The sequence below is a fragment of the Callithrix jacchus genome, chromosome 12 (genome assembly GCF_049354715.1).
Source record: "Callithrix jacchus isolate 240 chromosome 12, calJac240_pri, whole genome shotgun sequence".
Taxonomy (NCBI): domain Eukaryota; kingdom Metazoa; phylum Chordata; class Mammalia; order Primates; family Cebidae; genus Callithrix; species Callithrix jacchus.
Window position 1 is genome coordinate 112,648,188 of NC_133513.1, and position 27,141 is coordinate 112,675,328.

Below are 27,141 nucleotides of genomic sequence, written 5' to 3' on the forward strand. Positions count from 1 at the left end.
TTTCTTTTCTCGCAGTTAAAATGTCCAATGACAAAGCATTAAGATATTTCTTACACTCCATGAACTGCCTGAGTGTGATATCATGTGCACTGTATAGAAAAACCAGTGGAGGCTCTTAACTTCCAGAGGTGATATTGAGATATGGGTTAGAAAATGCTGCTCTTAATATGCTACCTGTCATCAAACCTAACAAGGATTTTATGAATTCTCTTTATAGACAATGACAAGAGTTTAAAATGCAATTTCATCGTTTTTTCTACCATGATATAAAGCAGCTGAGAATTTCTATTAATTTATTACAACAAAATGTATTGTATTAAATAATACTGGTGTAAGAGAAATTTATTGCAATGAATACAAGACTAATGTATTTACAAACTTACTAATCCTACATGTATTATTTCAGGCAATACGGTGACAAAACAGGTGTTTCCCATTCAGAGGTGCTGTGTGCCAGGGTTGCTAGGCCACCACCAAGTGAGGGAGCCATAGGTTTCTCTAGTCCTCTTTTCTTATGTGGATGATAAAAAGATTATCACTTAAATATTCTCTCACACCCTGAAAACAGATAACAACTTAAAAAATTTAACTTTCATTTCATGTTTAAATAAGACTGCCATGACATGACTCAAATGAAACTCTCAGAGAATACTTGCCATTCATTTCAAAAGTTGATTGATTTCATTCTATAAATCATCTGACCTGCACCTAGGCATTTTCCTGCTATACCCTTGCTCTCTGCCTAGAAGACTGTTTTTCTCTCTCCTTGTTTCAGGAAGCTTGATTCCATCTACCTTCTTGGATCTTTCTGCCAGCAGCCACACACACAAAAAGTTTTGTTTTTGTTTTTTTATACACTAATTAATTTCACCACTGGTTACAAGATACTAATTCTTGCCAAGTATTTCCCTCATGAAAAAGTATGCCTCTCCATAAGAATAAGGGAGGGCTCTTACTCTACCTCCAGCTGCTGAGCACAGAATTTTGAGTAAATCAAAAACTTCAACAAGTATTTAATAAATTAATTCAGTTATAATTTGGAAAATAAGTCTTACTAAACTTAATTACACCAAAAACACTCCTAATGGTTTACTGTTTATAGGTATTATTTAAGGTAGTCAACAAAAAAGAAACAAATCTAACTGCAGTCAGCATGAATAAAGAGTGTGAAATTTTATGATCTTTAACAAGAAGTGGAAGGTGTTACATAGTAGGTTAACAACACAAATTAGAAAATAATTACACCTAGTAATTTAGTAAGTCAAAACCAAAGGCTTACCATCAAAGGTCCATGTAGAGGTCTTTCACTTCCTTGGTTAAGTCTATTCCTAAGTACTTTATTTTATTTTTGCAACTATTATAAAAAAGGCTGCGTTCTTGGTTCAATTATCAGCGTTCGCAGTTAGGGTATAACAGAGTTACCGATTTGTGTATGCTAATTTTGTCTCCTGAAACCTTGCTAAATTCATTTATGAGTTTCTTGGAGCTTTCTGGGAAACTGGGGATTTCTAAGTATAAAATCATATCAGCAGCAAACAGTGACAGTTTGACTTCCTATTTACTGATCTGGATGCCCTTTATTTATTTCTTTCTCTTGTGTGATTGCTCTGGCAAGGTCTTTCAGTACTATGCTGAATAAAAGTGATGAGACTGGGGCATCCTTGTTCCAGTTCTCAAAGGGAATGCTTTTAACTTTTCCCTCTTCAGAATTATGTTGGCTGTGGGTTTGTCATAGATGGCTTTTATTACATTGGGGTATGACCTTTGTATGCCAATTTTGCTGAGGGTTTTCATCATTAAAAAATGCTGGATTTTTGTCAAATGCTTTTTTTGTGTCTATTGAGATGATCATGTGATTTTTGTTACAAATTCTGTTTATGTGGTGTATCACATTTATTGACCTGTGTTATGTTCAACTATCCCTGGATCCCTGGTATGAAACCCAGTTCATCACGGTGATCTTTTTAATATGCTGTTAAGGACAAAACATTGCTCAATGAAATGATGGACACAAACAAAAGGAAAGACATCTCCTGCTCATGAATGGATAGTATGAATATTGTAAAAATAAGCATATTGCCAAAAGCAATCTACAAATTCAATCAAATTCCCATCAAAATACCATCATCCTTCTTCATAAAAGTAGAAAAAAGTAATACTAAAGGTGATATGGGACCAAACAAGACTCCACATAGCAAAATCAAAATGAAGCAAAAACAACAAATCTGGAGGCATCAATCACATTCCCTAATTTCAAACTATATTATAAAGCCGTAGTTACCAAAACAGCATGCAACTGGTATAAACACAGGCACATACACCAATGGAACAGAAGAAAGAACCCAGAAATAAACCCAAAAATTTATAGCCAAATGATCTTCAACAAAACCAACTCAAATATAAAGTGAAGAAAGCAAACCCTATTCAAATTGTGCTGGGATAATTGGCAAGCCATATGCAGGAGAATGAAACTGGATCCTCAACTATCATCATACACAAAAATCAACTCAAGATGAATTAAGCACATAAATCTATGCCTGAAACCATAAAAATTCCAGAAGAAAAACTTGTAAAAACCCTTCTAGACACTGGCTTAGGCAAAGACTTCATGACCAAGAACGCAAAAGCAAATGCAACAAAAACAAACAGGTAAGACTTAACTGAAGAGCTTCTGCACAGGGAAAGAAACGATCGGCAGAGTAAACAGACAACCCACAGAGTGGGAGAAAGTCTTCACACTCTTATATATCTGACAAAGGGCTATTATCCAGAATCTACAAGGAACTCAAACAAATTACAATTTACAAATTTCAATTACAGAAATACGCAACCATCAGTCAACGAGGGGATAAAAAAATGTGATATACGTGCATATATCTCATATACATATTATATATATGATGGAATACCACTCAGTTACAATAAGGAATAAATTAATGGCATTCCCAGGAACCTCAATGAAATTGGAGATTATTATTCTAAGTGAAGTAACTCAGGCATGGACAACTAAACATTGTATATTCTGATTCATACATGGGAGCTAAGCTACGAAGATGCAAAGGCATAAGAATGATACAACGGAGTCTGGAAACTCAGGGGAAAGTGTGGGAAAAGGGTGAGAAATAAAAGACTACAAATCAGGTTTAGTGGATACTGATCAGGTAATGGGTGCACCAAAATCTCACATATCATCACTAAAGAACTTACTCATGTAACCAAATACCACCTGTTCCCCCCAAAACCGACTGAAATATAAAATAAACTATAGCAATCTTCTCAGCAAACATAAATAAAATAAAATAAAAACTAAAGTTTACGTTTTTCTCTCTCCTTTTTGGCAGGACAAATTTTAGGCATGTCTTTAAACTATTAATAACTTTTTTCCTTTTTCTGAGACAAGGTCTGACTTTGTCACCCAGGCTGAAGGGCAATGGTGCAATGATGGTTAATGCAACCTCAAACTCCTGAGTTCAAGCAATCTTCTGCCTCAGCTGCCTGAGTAGGTAAAACTAAAGGCATATGCCACTATGCCTGGCTAATTTGTTAGTTCACCATTTTGTAGAGATGAGGTCTTGCTTTGTTGACCAGGCTAAAAATAAACATTTCTTAATTAACTTAAATATTTGTAAAACTGTGAGCATTCATGAAAAGAGCTCCATCTATGTTATGAAATAATAAGATAATATAACAGTGTACAAAGTTTGAATGAAAATAACAAACAAGGCCTTAGAAGACAACTGTAACAAGCTTATTATAGATACATCACTAAAAAATTGTCTGGGTTAATATCATTAATGATATTAATGAAATTAAACTTTGATTTATGCTTTAATATAGGTCCTAAATTTGGATTAAATATAATAGATTCATCACAAACTTATTTCCTCTCCCTCTAGACATCTCTTTTGTCACAAAATAAAGGTGAAACACAGTGCCAGGAGAGAAAGTTGAAAAGAGACGATTTTTAATAAATGCTGAGACATAAAAAGTAGATTAAAAAGTGGTAAATAACAGAGAAGCACAACTATGATGCCTAAAGAAAGTGACTGGAGGCCGGGAAAGGAGGTTCACACCTATAATCCTACCACTTTGGGAGGCCATGGAATTCAAGACCAGCCAGACCTACATGGTGAAACCCCATCTCTACTAAAAATACAAAAATCAGCTGGCTGTGATGGCAGTTGCCTGCAATACCAGCTACTCAGGAGGCTGAGCAGAGAATTGCTTGAACCAAGGAGGCGAAGATTGCAGTGAGCTGAGATGTCACCACTGCACTCCAGCCCAGGTGAAAAACCAAGACTCTGTCTCAAAAAAAAAAAGAAAGTGACTGCAACAGAAGCGAGCAGTCTGTCTTGTAGAACTAAAGGTGGGCTGTGAACTTAGAGGCAAACAGCACTTTAAAAAGTAGTGCAAAATGTAAAACAAAGCCACCAAGGTCAGTTGAAAATCTGTGGTTAGAGACTCACATCCACCTGTTCTCCCATCTGATAAGAAACTTAGATGTGTGCTCCCTGGATATACCAAACCTGAGAATTTCTGGGTCCCAACTACCAAAGATTAAACCTGAGATATAAAGAAAACTATACACCAAAAATGGAACTCCAACTTGCTTCCCTAACTCTGCTTTTGGAAAGTAAGTAGTCAGGCAGAAACTTAAAAAAACATTCCCAAGAAACTAAACTGTCTTGAATAAAGATCCCCAGGTAATACACTGAGGTCTCCCAAATGAAAAGTTAGTTGCTTCCACAACCTCACACTGAGTGCCATCAGTTAACAGAAGTCCTGCTTCCAAATCAAGTAAGCAAGCCAGAAACCACCACACATTGGAGTAAAGCCTCCAACAAGAGAGACTGAAACAACACACAGAATTCATGGGACCAGTCAAAATCAGGAGCAAAACTTTAAAAAATGTTAAAACTCTCCAAAAATATATATATAAAAAATTGAAGGGAAAAAATTGGAAATGAAAGCAGGTCTACTGGTCTAAGCAGTGTAGCGCCTCAGTAACATGACTATCAGAAGAAAGGAACAGAGAAAATAAAAAACATTCTCAAAAAGAGACTCTGCAGACTTAGTAGCCTCAGTAAAATGAAAAGATCCCCCGCCACGCTGTTATTATGAAATTTCAGAATCTGAGATAGAAAAGCTCCAAAAAAGCTTCCAAAAACACATAAAAACGTGGTTATAAATAACGTGTCACACAATGGCAATAGATTCAAGAAAACAGGGTGATAAGAGCACAATTGCAGAATATCTTCAGAACCATAAAATTTAGATTCAACCTAGAAGTTTACTCTCTATCAAGGAAGAAGAATTTTAAGACTGGTCAGATCTCTAAACATCTCTGCCCAGGAACGTGTGCTTAAGTACAACTAGAGAGGATAACAAGACAGAAAAAAACACAGAATCTAGGATTCACGTGATCCCACACAAGAAGGCAGTTATGTGAGATTCCCAAAAGACTTTAAAAAGATAGCACAGATAGACTAAAACATCAAGTATATCTAGGTAAAGCCACTCTATACTAAACTAGGATGACAAAAGGCCAAAGAAAGGTTGCCCACCACCCGCCAAAAACAAAGAGGAACAGATATGTTTTAGCAGATGGAAAATATCTTTGAAAGGCATGTGATAAATGCTACAACACTTGAGTGTGTGTGAGGGGAATCAGCTGTTAGAAAACAGGCAAATGAATATAGTCAGAAAATCAGCTTCATGCTAAAAAATAATGGATGTAAAATGTAAATTATATGTAAAATATAATTTAACAATTATTATTTTTCAATAAAGTGACAGACCATCCAGAGGCTACGTATTGCATTTGGCTTGATAAACCAGCATAGGTCAGGAAAAAAAGATCCAGAAGAAGTGCAGAAGTGCTCAGATTTCAGAACTGTTTCAGAGAAAGGATGAAGGAATATGTAATGAAGAGACACAGTGAAAACATATAACTCAGCAGTGAATAATATTTGGATAGTCATAATCATGTCAATATTACTGATTGAATTAAAAAGTGTGCTACAATTGAAAGCAACAGAGAGAGAAAAATAAGGTCATGGTTAGCAAAGAAGATAAACTTTCACCTGCTGTGACAGAGGCTCAATACACCATACTGACAATTAACTTAGCTCTTTTTGTTGTTTCATTAAAAATAAGATTAAATATTTAAAGCAGATTTGTATACCACAACCAAGTATTGAAATTTAAGTTAAGTGTTAAAAATCCTTAAAAGGTGGGTACACTAAGCTGAAGACTTTTTGGGATAAATTTGATAGGAATGTAGAAGAGATTCAGAAAATCCATGAAACGAGGTCCACTCTATCACCACTGGGTCCCCATTATAATAAAAAGTAATCAAAACAGACATACTTTTACATCAAACTATCAATTCCTCAACATTTTGACTGTTTACTTACATGGTTTCTACGGCTGTTTTCTCCTATTTCTTGTGCTAAGAATAAAAGAAAAAAAAGGTCACTTCTGACACAAATAATATAAAATAAAAGTAGTTGTGAAAGTCTTACTGACTACTCCTATGTACAATCAGAGAAAATTCCATTAAAAAAATTAATTTCAACAATTTATCATTTAAATTTTCTGGCATGATAAATCTCATAAAGTAAAATACAAAAACTCAGATTTATGTTTTGACCTGGTTTACTTTCTGTTTTGTTACATACGAGTGAAATAATGCTCATGTAAAAAAAGGCACAAAAATTAGGCCAGATAAAAAATTTAGCTAACTAATAAATTTAATTGTTGCATATATGAGCCATGATCCATTAGTATTCTCCCATTCTGGATTTACATATAGCTTAATTACCAGAATCTAAGAGCTAAAAGCTCTAAGAACTACTTGCTGGCCAGGCACCTATCTCTAGATGCATCAGAATCCCTGTAAGCCTCTCCAACCACAATTAGTGGTCATCTACTAATATGTCGCTACAAAAACAAACAAACGAACAGACAAAAACGGGGTCTTTACACAACTGAAAAGTAACCGATCTTAAATTTAATCTTTTGTTTGTTTGTTCTTTTTTTTTTGATATAAAGAAGTCTCCCTCTGTCACCCAGGCTAGAGTAAAATGGTATGACCTTGGCTTACTGAAACCTCTGCCTTCAGGGTACAAACGATTTTCCTGCCTCAGCCTCTGAGTAACTGGGATTAGGGCGCACAATACCATGCCCAGCCAGTTTTTGTTTTAGTAGAAACAAGGTTTCAGCATTTTTGTCAGGCTGGTATCGAACTCCTGGCCACATGATCCATCCACCTCCACCTGCCAAAGTGCTGGGATTACAGGCATGAGCCACCACACCCTGCCAAATTTAAATGTTAAAAAAAGTAAACAAATTTGGATATGGTGTCTGCAGCAAAAAAAAAAAAAAAAAAAAAAAGGCAGAATAGTAAGAGCTTCAAGAGAGATTTGGGCCTTGCTTTGGTTCTTATACTGCCTCCACCTTTAATACTGGAAGGGCCTTGTAGGCAAACATTCCCATCACTGAAGTGTGAGGGACATGGAATAGCTTTTCTTTTTTCTGCTTTCATGCTCTCCACGTGTGATAAGCCCATGTCTCTGGAAGTAAGTGGAAAATACACCTCTGATATGGTTTGGATATGTCTCCCTCTCCAAATCTCATGTTAAAATGGGACCCTTAATGCTGAGGACAAGGCCTAGTGAGAAGTGTTTGGATAACAGTGGAGCATTCCTAATAAATGGCTTGGTGCCATTCCCATGGTAAAAAGCAAATTCTCATTTTGGTATTAAACCAAAATGAGTTTTTCTTTTTCCTTGTTTATTTAAACAAAATGTTTTATTGAGAGAGAGAGACAGAGAGACAGAGTGAGAGAGAAACAGAGAAGAGAGAAAGCTTCCACGAGAGAGTGTGTGGAAGTAAGACCCCAGAGGGAAAATCCAGGAGAAAAGACCTCCGACTATGTTGGATAATATGAGTTTTTCTAAAAAGTTTTTATAATACATCTGATCAAACAAGATTTTTCACTCTTTGTCTTAGCAGAAAAAACAATGTTGTCTCACTACCTGTTTGGGATTTCCTTGTTTCAGACTCCAAAGCCCTATCTGTAAAGAAAAAAAAAAATACATAATAACTTATAATAATTTATCACCTCATTTATTCAAAAAGGAAGCCACCTCACTACCTCTACTTTTATTCTTATCCATTGGGAAAAGGGACATAAAATTAAAATTAAAGATATATCCAAGACTCCTCCACTACATGAAAAATTTTGTTGATAACAAGATGGAAAAATCAATGAACAAAAAGTTCACGTTTTCACTAACATGGTAACAAGCAAAGTATATCACATGTTAAAAAAACACAAGTGATTATGTGAAAAATTTAAAAAATTTAAACCAATATGAGTTCTGCAAAACACCTTCTATTATACACCTCATCAAACTAGATTTTCACTCTTTTTCTTGGCAGAAAAAAACAATGTTGTCTCACCATCTGCTGGAGATTTCTTTCCTTCTGGATCATCAGAAGGGTCAAACTCAAAAGCTCTATCTATACATACACAAAAAGAAAGGAAAAAGTATGTAATCACTTATAACAATTTATCAACTCACTTATTCGACAAGAAAGCCATTTCTACACTTACTTTTATTCTTATCCATTGGGAAAAGGGACAAAGAATTAAACATAAAGATAAATCTAAGACTCCTCTACTATATGACAAATTGTTTTGATAAAAAGATGGGAAAATCTATGAACAACAAGTTGACAGGGTTTCACTAACATAACAAGTAAAGTATATCATGTTAAAATAACACAAGTGAATATGTGAAAATTTTAAAAATTTAAACCAATATGAGTTCTGCTAAACACTTATTATACACCTCATCAAACAAGAGTTTCCACTCTTCTTATTGGTAGAAAAAAACAATGTTGTCTCACCATCTGCTGGAGATTTCTTTCCTTCTGGATCATCAGAAGGGTCGGACTCCAAAGCTCTATCTATACATGTACGGAGAGAAAGGAAAAAGTATGTAATCACTTATAACAATTTATCAACTCACTTATTCGACAAGGAAGCCATTTCTACACCCATTTTTATTCTTATCCATTGGGAAAAGGGACAAAGAATTATACATAAAGATAAACCTAAGACTCCTCCACTACATGACAAATTTTGTTGATAAAAAGATGGGGAAACCTATGAACAATAAGTTGACATGGTTTCACTAACATAACAAGTAACGTATATCACGTTAAAATAACACAAGTGAATATGTGAAAATTTTATAAATTTAAACCAATATGAGTTCTGCTAAACACCTTCTATTATACACCTCCTCAAACAAGAGTTTTCACTCTTCTTGGTAGAAAAAAACAATGTTGTCTCACCATCTGCTGGAGATTTCTTTCCTTCTAGATCATCAGAAGGGTCGGACTCGAAAGCTCTATCTATACATATGCGGAGAGAAAGGAAAAAGTATGTAATCACTGATAACCATTTATCAACTCACGTATTCGACAAGGAAGCCATTTCTACACCTACTTTTATTCTTATCCACTGGGAAAAGGGACAAAGAATTAAACATAAAGATAAATCTAAGACTCCTCCAATACATGAAACTGTGTTGATAAAAAGATGGGAAAATCTATGAACAATAAGTAGACATGGTTTCACTAACATAACAAGTAAAGTATATCACGTTAAAGTAACAGAAGTGATTATGTGAAAAATTTTAAAAATTTTAACCAATATGAGTTCTGCTAAACACCTTCTATTATACACCTCATCAAACAAGAGTTTTCACTCTTCTTGGTAGAAAAAAACAATGCTGTCTCACCATCTGCTGGAGATTTCTTTCCTTCTGGATCATCAGAAGGGTCAGACTCCAAAGCTCTATCTATACATGTACAAAGAGAAAGGAAAAAGTATGTAATCACTTATAACCATTTATCAACTCACTTATTCGACAAGAAAGCCATTTCTACACCTCCTTTTATTCTTATCCATTGGGAAAAGGGAAAAAGAATTAAACATAAAGATAAATCTAAGACTCCTCCACTACATGACAAATTGTGTTGATAAAAATTGGGAAAATCTATGAACAATAATTTGACATGGTTTCATTAACATAACAAGTAAAGTATATCACATTAAAATAACACAAGAGATTATGTGAAAAATTTTAAAAATTTAAACCAATATGAGTTTTGCTAAACACCTTCTATTATACACCTCCTCAAACAAGAGTTTTCACTCTTCTTCTTGGTAGAAAAAAACAATGTTGTCTCACCATCTGCTGGATATTTCTTTCCTTCTGGATCATCAGAAGGGTCAAACTCCAAAGCTCTATCTATACATACACAGAGAGAAAGGAAAAAGTATGTAATCACTTATAACAATTTATCAACGCACTTATTCAACAAGGAAGTCATTTCTATACCTACTTTTATTCTTATCCGTTGGGAAAAAAGACAAAGAATTATACATAAAGATAAATCTAAGACTCCTCCACTACATGACAAATTTTGTTGATAAAAAGATGGGGAAATCTATGAACAGTAAGTTGACATGGTTTCACGAACATAACAAAAGTAACGTATATCACGTTAAAATAACACAAGTGAATATGTGAAAATTTTATAAATTTAAACCAATGAGTTCTGCTAAACACCTTCTATTATACACCTCCTCAAACAAGAGTTTTCACTCTTCTTGGTAGAAAAAAACAATGTTGTCTCACCATCTGCTGGAGATTTCTTTCCTTCTGGATCATCAGAAGGGTCAGACTCCAAAGCTCTATCTATACATATGCGGAGAGAAAGGAAAAAGTATGTAATCACTTATAACCATTTATCAATTCACGTATTCGACAAGGAAGCCATTTCTACACCTACTTTTATTCTTATCCATTGAGAAAAGGGAAAAAGAATTAAACATAAAGATAAATCTAAGACTCCTCCACTACATGAAATTGTGTTGATAAAAAGATGGGAAAATCTATGAACAATAAGTAGACATGGTTTCACTAACATAACAAGTAAAGTATATCACGTTAAAGTAACAGAAGTGATTATGTAAAAAATTTTAAAAATTTAAACCAATATGAGTTCTGCTAAACACCTTCTATTATACACCTCATCAAACAAGAGTTTTCACTCTTCTTCTTGGTAGAAAAAAACAATGCTGTCTCACCATCTGCTGGAGATTTCTTTCCTTCTGGATCATCAGAAGGGTCGGACTCCAAAGCTCTATCTATACATACACAGAGAGAAAGGAAAAAGTATGTAATCACTTATAACAATTTATCAACTCACTTGTTCGACAAGGAAGCCATTTCTACACCTACTTTTATTCTTATCCATTGGGGAAAGGGACAAAGAATTATACATAGAGATAAATCTAAGACTCCTCCACTACATGACAAATTGTGTTTATAAAAAGATGGGAAAATGTATGAACAAAAAGTTGACATGTTTTCAGTAACCTAAAAACAAGCAAAGTATATCACATGTTAACATAACACAAGTGAATACGTAGAAATTTTAAAAATTTAAACCAATATGAGTTCTGCTAAACTCTTTCTACTATACATCTCATCAAACAAGAGTTTTCAGTCTTTTTCTTGGTGGAAAAAAACACTGTTGGCTCACCAACTGCTTCAGATTTCTTTGTTTCTGGATGATCGGAAGGTTCGGACTCCAATGCCCTATCTATACAGAGAGAAAAGAAAAAAGATGTGATCAGTATAACAACTTATCAACTCATTTATTCGACAAGGAGGCCATTTTCATACCTCTACTTTTATTCTTATCCATTGAAATGAATGTATAGAAATAAGATGAGGCCAGACAAGGTGGCGCATGCCTGTACTCCCGGCTACCCAGGAGGATGAGATAAGAAAATCCCTCGAACCCAAGTCTGGAATTTAGGCCAGCATGAGTGACATAGTGAGAGTCTTTTTTTTTTTTTAAAAAAAGAAAGAGGTAAATGTTCCCTTTAAATTGTGTAAAATCAACTTTGCATAAAATAAATCAAGATGGCAATACATTTTAAAAGCGAGGCCTATTTTATAGGCAAAGTATAAGATGTATTCTGGAGTTTAAAAGTTTTTTAAAAAGTAAATTCAGCATATTTGTCACTTCCACAACATTCTGAAGACACAGAATATTAGCTCTGTTGAGCAGCTGTCTTCCATAGTCATGTGAGATCTCTGTGCTCATTTCTTCATTAGGAATACATAGGGAGAACATAAACAAGCCTTCTTTGTATTGGAAGGGGCCAAAAGAGACATACATAAACTGTATTGTAATCCTAAAGAATAGCAATAAAGAGCCTTTTTTGTTCTCTAATCCAGCACCACCCATCTATAAACTGTTGTGTAAAATCACTCACAGGCTTTCCTTACACCAGCAACCAGAGTATAAGTTTACACAAGTACACATTTTGTGTATAAAGGTATAATCAATTCACATAATATATTTGTTTATTCAAAATTCTTAAACATCTTGAAAAGTGAGTATAGTACTCCAAGTTACAATGTCACATTCATCATGAATGTTAATTATTCTACCTCTGGAAAAAACGAAGCGCCCAACCAATGTTGGTTTTTTTGTTTTGTTGTTTTTTTTTACTTTCAGTTCTGAGATACACGTGCAGAACGTGCAGCCTTGTTAGATATGTATACATGTGCCCTGGTGGTTTGCTGCACCTATAAATGCATCTTCAAGGTTTTTAAACCCCACATGCATTACGTATTTGTCCTAATGTTCTCCATCCCCTTACACCCCACCCAACAAAGAACCCCCCAGTGTGTGATGTTTCCTTCCCTGTGGCCATGTGTTCTCAACTAACACTTATGATAGAGAATATGTGGGGTTTAGTTTTTGTTCCTGTGTTAGTTTGCTGAGAAAGATGGCTTCCAGCTTCTTATGCTTTACTTTCTTATCTTTGAACAAGATGCTATTGTCAGGTGGAGGAAGGAGAAAGGGGGAGCCATGGCAGCAAACACTCTTCCACAGTTTTAACCTTCAATCTTTATGTTACATGTTAAGTCTACATTGATGTTTCATGTCTTTTGAAAGTTTTGACCATGAACCATCCATACCTCTCTTCTAGAACAAGGAGGTAAATAAAGTCTGTTAAGTCACCAGAATAAATCTAGAGACACATTTTGTCAAAGTAAGAATTTTAAACTCATCAGAGCCTCACAGGCAAACTCCTTTGGAGGAAAACAAACACCCATTTTTCTGCAGCCCTGGCCATGACATTTCATACCTTTCACAATTATTTAAGCACCCTCCCATTTTCTTTCCTTTTGCATTCAAATTACAGTTAGAAAAAAATAAGCACCTATCAAGGTAAGAGATCGAGACCATCCTGGTCAAGATGGTGAAACCCCATCTCTACGAAAAATACAAAAAATTAGCCGGGCGTGGTGGTGCACGCCTGTAATCCCAGCTACTCAGGAGGCTGAGGCGGGAGAATTGCCTGAACCCAGGAGGCGAAGGTTGTGGTGAGCCAAGACTGCACCATTGCACTCCAGCCTGGGCAACAAAAGTGAAACTCCAGCTCAAAAATAAAATTAAAGAATATCCTATCATCTCTCCCATGGCAACTTCATTCTGATTTCAAAAAAGAAATCCCCAAATATTTTAGCATGAATTGTCCTGAGATTTAGCTACTTTAACGAAGGAAATAATTAGGCACTTACCTGGTTCCTTCACTTAGGTACCATCTGGATAGGTACAAAAAAGCATGAGATAGCTCCTGGAAAGTTGGTGTATTTGAGTTTTTATTGAAAAAAGGAAGAGATATTCTAATAAAAGCCTCAACAAAATCCCACAGAATAAACAGAGCTACAGACAAGAAGAGACATAAATAAATGGTCCCAGGCCAGCCTGTGAGAATGAGATGAGGGAGCAAGAACTGGGTGTTTGGGAGGGGAGGACAAAAGAAATTGACTGGACTCCATGGAGAAAGACTAAGTGGTTGAAAAAGGAACACAAGGCAGAGCCAGCGTGTGTTTCTGACCAGCCCTGGAACAGCTGGCTACAGGCAAAAAGGAGCCTGGGGTAGGGAATGGCCCCCAGGGGACCTTGAAAACAGCAGCAGCCAGAGGGGTGGCCAGGGCATATGGCACCATCACCTCCTTACCTTCAGGCATCTCCCCATCACAGATGTCATGCACAGGAAGGCCGTCACCAGCTTCAACAGTCAACTCGGCAGGTTCTATGGCAGCAGCCGTGGGCGCTGCTGCTGTGGCATCCTCAGCTGCTGCTTCACAGATTTTAGAATCTGGAGGACACCCTGACACCTCATCATCGTCCAAAACGGGGCACACACAGCAGCACAGTTTGTTCCCCATAAGGCACTTCTACTCCTGTCTGCCGCCACCTGTGCCTCCACTCAGTGTTGGCCAGGCACTCCTGCTGCCCTAGGCCGAGGCTGCGCCACACTTTCAGAGATGGCCTTGCCTGCTGCTCACCTGCCCACACCACACCCCGGCTGGGGCCGGGCCCAAGGCCCGCACCCCACCGCCTCTCCTAAGTTGACTTGTCTGGGAGGGTCACAAACAGCTGGCTAATTTAATAGGTTGGGAACCCAACAAGCGCCAAGTGATACAAGTGCTGGAAGAGAGTTCAAAACGAGCTCCTCCTCCTTCTGCAGTCACCTACAGACTGAAGCCCACTGGCCACAGTGCCCCACCCCACACCTCACAATGCCCCACCCTGGCTGCCACCCCTCTCCCACTGCCCAGGCTGCCCCACCCTGTGGCTTATGCCACTGCTCTCCTGGCCCCTCCTTCAGTGCCAGTGGAACTAAGTTTTTCATTCATCACCCACCAGCTTCCTGAGCTTTTTAGTCCTAAAAACAGGGTGGTTCATTACTGGAAGACATCTTCCTCTAGGAGTTCTATACAAAGTGGCAGTTAGCAGAGTGGGTCCCATTAGCAACCAAGTTGAACTTTTATTTGTTGACTCAATGTAGATACACCTGAAATATTCCTCTCCTGTCTTCCAATGAGTGGTAGTTTTTGTCTGCAACTTGTCCACAGCAATCCCTGGGGCCCTAGCTCTACTCTCACTAAAGACTTATGGCTGTGTGTCTTGAATGACACCTTGGAACCCATCCTGCCTCCACCTCCTTCTCCAGAAAATAGAAACCTAACTTGTCCCCCGAAGCTCTAAAGTACTGAAACTTACCAACTTCCTTTTCTCCCCTGTTTCTTCCTTCCATGGCAGGGACTTTTAGATTTTCTCTTTTACTAACAAAGCACTAAGCATGACTTTGTTATACAAAAATCAAGAGCCATTAGGTGGGTTACCACAGTGCTAACTCAATAAAAATGAATACTGAACACCTAGCAAGCAGTATGTGCCTGACAGTGTTCCAAGTGGGCTATGCTCATTTAGCCCTCAGAAACAATCTCACCAGTTTAGAGAAGACTCTAAGATGGAGAAGGTAAGTTATCTCCCCAAGGTCATATGACTGCCCAGGCTGGGGCCATTATTTGATATCAGGTAGTATGAATTCCCCAATTCCTCAAGCGTGATTATCAGGAAGTGCAGTATTCCATTTTCACACTGCTATAAAGAAATACTTGAGGTTGGGTAATTTATAAAAGAAAGAAGTTTAATTGATTCACATTCCACATGGCTGTGGAGGACTGAGGAAACTTACAATCCTAGCAGAAGGGGAAGCAGTTACTTCTTACAAGGCGGCAGGCCAAAGAGTGTGAGCATGTGAAGGAGGAACTGTCAAACACATATAAAACCATCAGATATCATGAGAACTCACTATCACAAGAACAGCATGTGGGAAACTGCCCCCATGATCCAATTACCTCCCACAGAGTCCCTCCCTCAACATGTGGGAGTTTTGGAGATTACAATTCAAGATGAGATTTGGGTGGGGACATGACCAAACTGTATCAGAAAGTACAGGTAGAAGTCAAGCTTGGAAGGGAAGTGATATTATAGACTGGCATATTTTTTTTAAATGATTTTTTTAATGTGAATTTTAAAATGCCTCCTCTTCATTCAACATTGATGAAGTCCCTTCTACATGCCAGACACTGTATGTGTGAAACAGCCCAAAATTTCAATGAGGGTAGGCAGATACACAAACAAAGGCTTACGAAGTTCAGTTTTCTGAGATCACACTACTGGACAGTGTAGGAATCTGAGATACAAACCCACCTCTATCTGACCTCAAATTTGACACTGGGGTGGTTTTAATTTTATTCTGAAAATTTGAGTGATTGAACCATACAAAGTTGAGGAGTCTCTTTCAGATGTGGGTGTAGTGGTCTGTATAATAAGGAAGGACTGAAGAAAGCAACAGACCAATTAAGAGACTATCTAAAGGAAGACTGATGCAAAAGGCAGTGGCAGTGACAAAAGTGGAGGAAAAAATTTTGTGATTATTAAGGACACAGAATAGGAAGTACTTAATCATGAGATGTGAAAGCAGCAAAGTAGAGGGAAAAGCAGGGCTGCTCAGGCTCTGTTGGGGAAGACCGGGTACAGAGTTGTACCTTTCTCCTGGCAGAGAATGTAGGAAGAGAAATAGATAAAAAAAGAAAAGGCAGTTTTTTTTACACTCAGTGTCACATTAAAATGGATCTCTCTGGTCAAAGTTGAATATAAATCTCTGTAGGCTAAGTCCATTTGTGACATCCCAACATATATTATTAAAAATAACACACATACTAAATCAAACCATTTAGAGTAATGGGAAAATTCCTAAAATTTACATGCTAAGTATATCACCATTTTTTCTTACTTTCATGGAGCAACTCTGAATCTATGGTTATAGCAAATGAGGGATCTTACAAAGAATAAAGGTAATATTTTAAATTTAAAATTCTATTGTCCTCAGCGAATAGAGAAACAACTGAAGCCATGGGCATGGAAGTGATTGCCCTGAGAAGTTGTGTATACTAAGAAGAACTAGAAAGAAAGAAGACCTGGAGAATAGGGGGATATACACATTAAGCAAAGCTCGCAAAAGTGAGCACTTGGAGTCAAGAGACTGGCCTTTGAATCAGGAATGGCTGCATTTGTGAGACACTGGAAAGGAGATGATGTCTGATTTCATTTCTGTAACAGCAGCACCTAGCTTTTACGCTTTTATAGTAAAACACTGAAACATATATTCATGATATTAAGGTGTGAAAAAGCTTCAGAGTTTAAAAAATTGGTAACAATAAAGGGAAAACCTATATAATTGGACAATATCAAAATTGGTAAGTTCTATCACCAATAGACACTATTAGGAGATTTCAAAAGTAACCCTCAGTAGATAATATAATCTACATATATAATATCTAAATACATACATGCATACAAACATCTACATATTGAAACAAAATAAAAGATTTATATATAAAAACATCAAGAATTTTTGTAAATCATTAAGAAAAAATACAAATAACCCAACAGAAGACACATGGCCCAATAAACATATGTGAAGGTGCTCTGTGAAAAGTTATTGAAAAATACAAGACAAAATCTCAATGTAATACTACTATACCCATGGCCAGAAAATAAAAAATGCAAAAAGGCAGAAAGCACCAAGTATAGAGAAGAAGGTGAAATTTCTGGAATGTTCATTTACTGCCAATGAAGAGTGTAAACAGGCACAATCACTTTGAAAAACTGACAGCATCTTTATACATCAGCATAGCCTATAACCCAGGAATCTCTCTCCTACACATTTTTCCAACAAAAATGAATAAATGTTCACCAATAAAAGCATACATCAAAATCTTCACAATAGTGCATACTCTAATAGCCAGAAACTGGAACCAACCTAAATGCCCATGAACAGTAAGATAAGTTGTAGTATTTTCACACAAAGGAATATGATACAACAAGAATAAAGAAACAATAACTCACAAATACATAATATTAATGAAAAGAAGCCAGACAAAAACTAGTACATGTTTATGGTTTCATTTATATAAAGTTCTTGCAGAGTAAGAGAACGACTGAAAGGAAAAGGAAGGCACTGTTTCTTTTAAAAAGGAAGACTTACTATAAAAATAATGTCAGCAGAAATAAATAGTGGATGGAACTAAGCTGTGTCAGAAGTGACACAGTTGATGTACATTCTATCTAGTGAAAGCTCCTTATCTTGACCTGGACTGGAAGAAGCAGTGTTGTAGAGACCAAGAAAAGTGAGAATATGCTAAAGGTCTTTGGGTTAAGTTAGAGATACTATTTTGAACTACTTTGGGGGGAGGGGCGGAAAAAGAAAAATTTTAATAAAAATAAGATGGAAGAATAAAGTCCAAGTATACCAAGAAATGCAAAATTTAAAACTTAAACTCACTAGTTAAAAGAAAAAGACAAATTGAAAATGTTAACAAAATAAGCTATTTGCTATATAGTAAAAAGGTTGATAGTAAAAGAAGGAAAAAATATAAATAAAACTGGTAAGGTTTATTAATATTTAAGAAAAAAGAAGTCTGAAAACAAAAAGCACAATTAGAGAAGATCACTAAATAATGATGGGAAGTCCAATTCACCCCCCCCAAAAAAAAAAAACAAAACACAAAAATTCTGAACAGGTACACACCTAACAAAATAAGCCTAAAATTTATACAAAACAAAAAATTCACAGAACTTCAAAGCAAAAATGATAACTCCAATATCACTGTAGGAGAATTCAACACACTGTTCTCAGCTTTTGCCATCAATTCTCTAACCGTTCTCAGACTTTGTCTTCTCTTTAGATCAGAAACACTGTCTTGCTCCAAAGCACAGAATGAATGTTTTTGTTGTTTCCCATACCATATACATAAACCTACTGAACAAAAAGGAAACTCATGGATCTTAAGGACTAAAGGTCAATCCAGATGCATTCTGAACTCTTTTAGAGATAGCTATTTTGTGATTAAACAATAAACTCAAGATTGTTAGCCCCTAAAAACTGTCAGGTACTAAGTGGTACACTGCTGCCATCTGCTGGACACTGTGTTCATTTGCAGGTCAATTATGTTTGCCTTAAAAGTCCTAGTAAGATGAAGGTCTTAAACTGTCACCTTTTCTGAGCCTCCTTTATCTAATGAAATGAAGATACTCTCTCTAGATTAAATGATTGTATACAAGGTGTTGATAGAGGTTAAAAAAAGGTTTGTGCTATTTAAGCCTCTGGTAACAATGACTTTTTTTAAATAAAAGAATTATAGGAGCATAAAAAATTATACTGACTGAAATCCACTTCGAATTTAATATATCCATAAAAACTACCAATTTGCCATACAACTATTGGAAAATCATATTTCATATACTGAATAATGGCAATGAGTCACTTTAAACATCAATTATACTTTACCTATATGGCATATTATTCACATTACTTGCTGTGTATCTTAAAATATGCACTTATAACTTCAAGGTAGGTCTTCTAACACTTGCCCATACCTGGTTCCCTTGCCTTTCAGGCACACAGGAAGTTTACACTTCCTGTCTTTAGTACTTAGGTGAGACCACATAATTAGTTCTGGTCAACAGATCATGAATGAAAGTGCCAAGTGTTGCTTGCAGGCCAATGCAAGTAATTATATGTGTGAGACCCTCTGGCACTCTCTTCCTCTGCCATGGTGATGAGACCTCAAAAGATGGTCAAGCCCCAAAATCAAAGCAGCTTAGATCACTAAAGGCAGCTGCCCTAGAGAGCTGTCCAGACCCGCAACAGACTTCCTAAGAGTAAAAAACAAACTTTTACTGTCTTATCCCACTGAGAGATGGCACTTCAATGTTGCCCCAGTAGAGCACAGGCCAAGGTTTCTCAACAGCAGCACTACTGCCATCTTAGGCTAGATAAATAATTCATTGGGGTCTCTGTTCTATGCACTGTGGGATGTTAAACAACATCCCTGCCATCTACCCAATAGAAACCAAGAAGCCCTCATCAATATGACAATCAAAACCACCTCGTCATTGACCTTCTCCCAACTATCTTTGAGAACCACTGGCATAGATTAACCTACTAATATAGTATGTACATATTTATGTATGGATGAATATATATGTAAACATGTTGAGTATATTTAAGTCAAATGTCATATATTCTCATGCTTTATTTCCTACCAGGGTCAGATATTTTGTAGGCTCTTAAGAAATATGAATTCTCATTTCTCAAAGTAGTAAACTCATAAATTAAAAAAAAATCAATTATAGCACAAGTCTCTCTATAATAGGGTATATAAAACATCCCAAGAGTATATAAATCCATACATACTATGCTGTTCATTTCAGAGGACTCATAGCTCCCAACCAAATGGACATTTCCAATGGATTCCAAGCCTTCTTCCTCCACATGTATGTTCCATCAGTTAGCAGACACAGTTCAAATGAAGAACAAGCTCTGTAGTCTGTATCCAGTGAAACCAAATTATTCCCAGAAGTATATTTTGTACATTCACTCCTGTCTTCATTTCATTTAAAGAGAGAAAAAAGATTATTGATTCACAAAAATATAATTGTTTCTCATGTCCTAAAAATCTAAGTGCAAATAATTTGATACAGCAGAAAAGCTGGCTTAAAAAAAAACACTAATAACTGTAGCATTTTCTATATCCTAAGCAACGAAGACATCAAGAGGTGAAATCTTTAAAATAACCTACTGAAATATTTTCTAATAGACAAAAATTTACCTAGTCATCTTTCACTTCTGTAATATTTCAAAAAATGTAAATAAAGCCTCATATTCCTGTTTCCCAAGATATTTATTTTTAAACATTGGCCAGGAAACTCCTTTTCCTCTGTGTACACTATTTAACTTCATAAATAATGTAGGGTACTCATACTTGCCTCCCTATAAGGAAATAAACTTATTCTGGCAGTCACTTTTAAAAAACCTATAGACAAGGGCTTGTACATGCATTTCTATGCACTGATCTGATTATACCAGGGAATAAACTGAACAAACTGAAGGGATTGGACATACCACATGTCTATATCCAATCCCTTCAGTTTGTTCTATTTTCAAGCATATGGGCATACAAACACCAAATACATTTTCTCCAGCATTTAGTAACAAAATAATCAAACATAAGAGGAAATATTTACCAGGTATTGTTTCACTTTCTTCAGTTTAAAAAATAAATAAAGCTTCCTCTGTATGTGTATCTACAAAACTTGCTAAACAAGAAAAAATTTTTTAAGATTAAAAAATCAATCAGATTAGGCATAACCTATATTATCTCATTTACCTTTTGGTACAGCTTTACTCATAACAAATAGCAATGATACGCTACCCTAAAAGAAAAGATGGTTTGATGAATGTCATACCACTGGTTGAGGTAAGTAGGGGAAAAGTCATTTAGAAGTACTGTCTATACTAAGCAGGAATAAGCCTGTGTATAACAGGCAAAGAACAACAAAGATTAGGAGTGGTTTTATTAACGTTGTTTTAGATATGGTGAAAAATGGGGTATGGAGCAAAAGTCGCAAGGAAAATGAATGTTAACCCACTCCAATTTTGTCTAGATCCATCCCTCCGTAAAACTTATAGTACCTTGAAATCTATCTGAAGATAATCCTAAATGTAAGTTCAGTTATATTATCTAAAAGAAAGCAAAGAGACTTAAGGTTCGTAATATTTACCAGAGACACTTATGTCTATCCATTCATCAGTTTTACTGAGGGCTTTTTCATTTTCCTTGGAAGAATCAAATATATCCTGTGGTGGCACATTTTCACATTTCTCTTCTTTGAGAGACATTTCATCTAAAGTTATTCTAGTTCTGTTAGTCTTCTTTATCTATAAAATAATCACTAAAGTCTTCACTTAAATCATTCTTGTCAGAAGATGACAAGGAAGACAAGGGAATGTCATCCACATCATCACTCAGGTATCTCATTTTAACATCATGTTTCATGCTCTGGTTGTTTTTCATTCTGTAACTTTCATTTTCAGTCAGTTCTTGGTCCTTATTAGTAGCTCTGTCTTCAGCTGAAACTGTAGCATCTTCCTCTACGTATGTGTCAGCAGGTGAATTTTGATTTCCATCAACTGTGATCGTCCCAGAGAATGGAGATCAGCTAGATTTCAGTAGAGAGAGAGATGAACCATTCTATAGCCTAAAGTAGAAGTTACACCTGGACCATTTGGTAAAGCCAACTTCTTTCCACCAGCAGCATAAGGCCTATTAAACCCATACCCCAAATGTTCACTCCCATTGAGTACTTCTGACTGCCGGGAATTTCTTGTTAGCATACTTGACCGTAGAGGCACTCTAATGGATAGCTGTTGGTTTTGATAAGGCTTTGTAAGATCCACAGCTCTATTAAAGAAATGTGATCTGGTTATAGATGAAGGTGGAAGGAATGAATTCTGAATCAATGTGAAAAACTTTGTGACCTTACCATTTTCTCACAATTAATAGATTTACTACTGTCTGGGGATTGAGCTAAGCTTTCACCAGAACTGCTTCTGGTGGCACAGGAGTTTGCTCTAGGCCTTTGCATGCTACTAGCTGACCGGTTTCCATAAAATCCATTCAACTGTGATTTTGGAGTATTGACCGAAGAATATGAAGTCCTTCCTAATAATGTGCCTTTGGTAAATTTACCCAAATTAGATGGTCCAGAAAAAGAATTTTGGTTTAACTCCTCCGTAGATGACACTAACATAGTGGATGGCTTTGCTAACTTTGATGTGAACAACAAAGCACTTTTCAAACCTCCCTTTATTCCATTTGTATCAAACATTCTTTGAGTAGTAACATGTTTTTCAGGATCAATTATTTTATCATGTGAATTTTGAGTATTGTTAGGCTCTTTGGCACCTTGTGCACAAAGTTGGTATTTATTTGCTTTTCTCCAACTAAATGAATGAGATGATGAAAAATCAGAGCCATTATTTTTGATGTAACTTTTGATGTTATTATTCTTGGAAGTTCCTAATAAATTAACAAGTGTCCCATTTGGCATTGGCTGCAATGTATTTCCTATAGAGTTTGTTCCATACTTTGGCAACTTGGAACCCAAAAATGTCTTGATTTGTGTTTTTTCTTCCATGAGCTATAAGGTTCATTTGTTCTTAAAATTTGACAGAATCTGTGAAGAGAAAAAAGAAGTACATCAAACATTCTTAAATAAGGATAATTACTTAAATTATTATACAATATGATACTTATACTTTTATATGCAGAAAAGCTCAAAAGCTACTCATGATTTCTATAGAATTCCTAGCAAATAATGAATGCACTAATTAATAACTTTGTTGGAAATAAAAATTTTTTTTAACTTTTACAAACATATGCTATGAATGATGACCGCAAAATCCAGAAATAATAAAATTAAACTACCAAATTTGACTATGTAAAAAATAATACTTTCAGAGTACTTCTTCCAAATTCCAATCCAAGTAATTTTTTCAATTTGGGTAATAGTCTCTCCTTTAAAAATAAGAACATATGGAAAGCCATAGCCAGCACACTCAGGGAAGAAAATGAAATAAAGGGCATTCAGATTGAAAATGAGGAAGTCAAACTATCTCTGTTTGCCAATGATATGATTATATATCTAGAAAATCCTACAGACTCCTTCAAAAGATTCCTAGATTTCATAAATACATTCAGTGAAGTCACAGGTTGCAAAATCAAAGTACACAAATTGGTAGCACACCAACAATGACTAAGAATCAAGAACTCAATCCCTTTGACCACAGCTGAAAAAAAAAAATACCTAAGAATACACTTAACCAAGGAAGTAAAAGATCTCTACAAGGAGAAGTACAAAACACTTCTGAAAGAAATCACAGATGATGCAAACGAACGGAAATACATTCCACACTCATGCATTAGCGGAATCAATATCATGAAAACGACCATGCTGCCAAAAGCAGACTACAGATTCAATGCAATTTGTATCAAAATACCAATATCATTCTTCACAGAATTAAACAAAACAATCCTAAAATTCACATGGAGCCAAAAAACAGTACAAATAGCCAAAGCAATCTTAAACAAAAAAACAAATCTGGAGCCATCACATTACTCAACTTCAAATTATACTACAAGGCTACTATAGTAACCAAAACAGCATGGTACTGGTATAAAAGTACATACATAGAGCAAAGAAACAGAGTAGAGAACCCAGAAATAAAACCAAATATAACCAACTGAACTTTGACAAACCAGACGTAACAAAAATTGGGAAAAGAACACCTTATTCAATAAATGGTGCCAGGAAAATTGGATAGTCACATGTAGAAGAATGAAATTGAATCTCTATCCCTTGCCATATACAAAAATCAACCCAAGATGAATTTAAGACTTAAATCTAAGGCATGAAACCATTAAAAATGCTACAAGAAAACCTAGGGAAAACTTCTAAATATTAGTCTAGAAAGAGAATTTATGACTAAGACACCAAAAGAAAATGCAACAAAAAAAGGGACCTAATTAAACTAAAAAGCTTCTGCTCAGCAAAAAATAATCAGAGTAAACAGATAACCCCCAGAATGAAAGAAAATATTTGCAAACTATGCATCTGACAAAAGGCTGATATCCAGAATCTACAAGAAACTTCAGCTAATCTGCAAGGAAAAAATAAAATAATCCCATTAAAAAGTGGTTTAATAATTTTAATAAAATAATCCATTAAAAAGTGAGAAAATTACATCAATAAACATTTCTCAATGGCCAAGAAACATAAAAAAATGCTCAACATCACTAATCATTAAGGACATGCAAATGAAAACCACAATGAGATATCACCTTATCCCAGCCAGAACGGCTATTATTAAAAAGTCCAAAAACAATAGATATTGGCATAGATGTGATGAAAAGGGAATATTTAGATACTGCTGATGGAAATATAAATCAGTAACACCTCTATGGGAAAAAGTATAGAGATTTCTAAAGAACTAAATCTACCATTTGATCTAGTAATCTCACTACTGGGTATCTACCCAAAGGAAAATTGTATTTAAAAAAACACCTGCATTATGTATGTTTATTGCAGCAAAATTCAAAATTGCCAGATGTAGAACCAACCTAATAACCCATCAACTGATGAGTGAATTAAGAAAATGTGGTATATATATACACACACACACACACCAAGGAATATTACTCAGCCATAAAAAAGAATGAAACAATGTCTTTTGAAGCAACGTAGATGGAGATGGAGGCAATTATTCTAAGTAAAGTAATTCAGAAATGGAAAACCAAATACCACATGCTCTTACTTATAGTTGGGAGCTAAGCTATGTTATGCAAAGGCATACAGAGAGGTATAATGGACATTGGAGACTCAGAAGCGGGGGTGGTGGGAGGGAGATGAAAGATTTTTTTAAAACTACATAATGTAGTAAGGCACAATGTACACTATTTGGGTGGCATGTGCACTGAAATCTAATCTCACCACTATACAATTCATTCATGCAACCAAAAATCACCTGTTTCCTTAAAGTCAGTAAAATAAAAGTTCAAGAATATATATTTTAAAAATGTTTATAATTTTATAAAATCTAGAAGACACTTGAAAACACTAATTACTAAAGCCATGGAAAGTATATAGCTGAATAATGTAACAGTACCAAAAAAATTCTTTTGGCATTAAGGGTTCAGTAATAAGCTGTCAATTTAGGCAACTATCTCAAGAGAATTTCCATCTAGTAACAAATACACACTATAGTTAGTGCCAGGTTGAGAATTATATAAATTAAATAAAGTTGATTTGTCCACTAATCTCAATCTTACACAATTTATTTTATTTTATTTTATTTTTTGAGACAAGGTCTTGTTCTGTGACCCAGGTTGGAGTGCAGTGGCATGATCATGGCTCATTGCAGCCTCCACCTCCCTGGCTCAAGCAATCTTCCCACCTTAACCTCCCAGGTAACTGGGACTAAGGGCACACAGTATCACATCCAGCTAATATTAAAAAAATTTTTTTTGTAGAGACAGAGTTTCACTATATTATCTAGGCTTGTCTTGCACACCTAACCTCAAGTGATTGTCCCGCCTTGGCCTCCCAAAGTGCTGGGATTAGAGGCATGAGCCACTGTGCACAACTTGTATTTATTTTAAATATAACACAAAACTACAAAAACAAAAAGGTTCAATGCACACAAAAGAGCATAAACTAGAAACCACTAGTTGTTCTCTATTTCAGTAACTTTTTAATAAATTATGACATATCATGTGATAAGATTATAAAGATGAGCTACAAATATAAAATGTTTGTCCTAATATTAACAAAAATATATGGTCACTATATGCTCACTGTAACTATGTAAGAATTCTGTAAAAACACAAGGGAAAAATGGAAATTTAAAGATGCCCTAGGGTCACTAATGTTTTTAATGTAGTGTATAATATTGTCTTTAATTTTGTTTTTTTTTTAAGAGGCATGGTCTTGCTCTTTCACCAAGCTAGAATGAAGTGGTGCAATCACAGATCACTGCACTCTCAAACTGCTGGGCACAAGTGATCTTCCTACCACAGCCTTCTGAGTAGCTAGGACTGACTACAGACACATGCCACCATGGCCAGCTAATTTATTTTTACTTTTTATGGAGGTGGGGGCCTTGCTATATTGTCCAGGCTGGTCTCAGATTCCTGGGTAAAAGTAATCCTCCCACTTTGGCTTCTCAAAGCGTTGGGATTGCAGGCACGAGCCACTGCACTGAGCTAAATTAAAAAAAAATTTTTTTGTTGCTGTTGTTTAGATGGAGTCTCACTCTGTCAGCTAGGCAGGAGTGCAGTCGCATGACTTCAGCTCACTGCAACTTCCGTCTAGTGGGTTCAAGTGATTCTCCTGTCTCAGCCTCCTCAATAGCTGGGATTACAGGTGACCACCACACACCCTGCTAAATTTTAATATTTTTTAGTAAAGACAGGGTTTCACCATGTTGGCCAGGGTGGTCTTGAACTCCTGACCTCAGGTGATCCACCCACCTCAGCTTCACAGAGTGCTGACATTACAGGCATAAGCTACCAAACCTGGCCAATTTTTTTTTTCTATTTCACTTCTTAAAACATTTTCTTTTTTATTGCATTTTAGGTTTTGGGGTACATGTCAAAAACAGTTGCATACATAACACACGGCAGTGTGGTTTGCTGCCTTCCTCCCCATCACCTATATCTGGCATTTCTCCCCATGTTACCCCTCCCCAACTCCCCACCCACCACTGTCCCT

General features: G+C 35.9%; 1 protein-coding gene and 1 pseudogene across 2 annotated transcripts in view; both read right to left on the reverse strand.

Moving 5' to 3' along the window:
• LOC128928148 (serine-rich coiled-coil domain-containing protein 2) overlaps positions 1 to 23,049 on the reverse strand; it is a 42,347-nt gene extending 19,298 nt beyond the window's left edge. Inside the window, 15 exon segments of the mRNA XM_078346624.1 lie at positions 6,417 to 6,451; positions 8,040 to 8,078; positions 8,467 to 8,526; positions 8,917 to 8,976; positions 9,816 to 9,875; positions 10,269 to 10,328; positions 10,719 to 10,778; positions 11,171 to 11,230; positions 11,629 to 11,688; positions 20,228 to 20,301; positions 20,304 to 20,417; positions 21,595 to 21,740; positions 21,742 to 22,052; positions 22,055 to 22,332; positions 22,335 to 23,049. Of these exon segments, the coding sequence (XP_078202750.1) occupies positions 6,440 to 6,451; positions 8,040 to 8,078; positions 8,467 to 8,526; positions 8,917 to 8,976; positions 9,816 to 9,875; positions 10,269 to 10,328; positions 10,719 to 10,778; positions 11,171 to 11,230; positions 11,629 to 11,688; positions 20,228 to 20,301; positions 20,304 to 20,417; positions 21,595 to 21,740; positions 21,742 to 22,052; positions 22,055 to 22,332; positions 22,335 to 23,010 (2,070 nt within the window). The 5' untranslated portion in view covers positions 23,011 to 23,049 and the 3' untranslated portion in view covers positions 6,417 to 6,439.
• Positions 21,638 to 27,141, reverse strand: part of LOC144578809 (BAG family molecular chaperone regulator 3-like) — a 54,893-nt pseudogene continuing 49,389 nt past the window's right edge. The window contains exon 5 of the transcript XR_013525247.1: positions 21,638 to 23,049. The product of XR_013525247.1 is annotated as a BAG family molecular chaperone regulator 3-like (transcript). The remainder of the gene's footprint in view (positions 23,050 to 27,141) is intronic.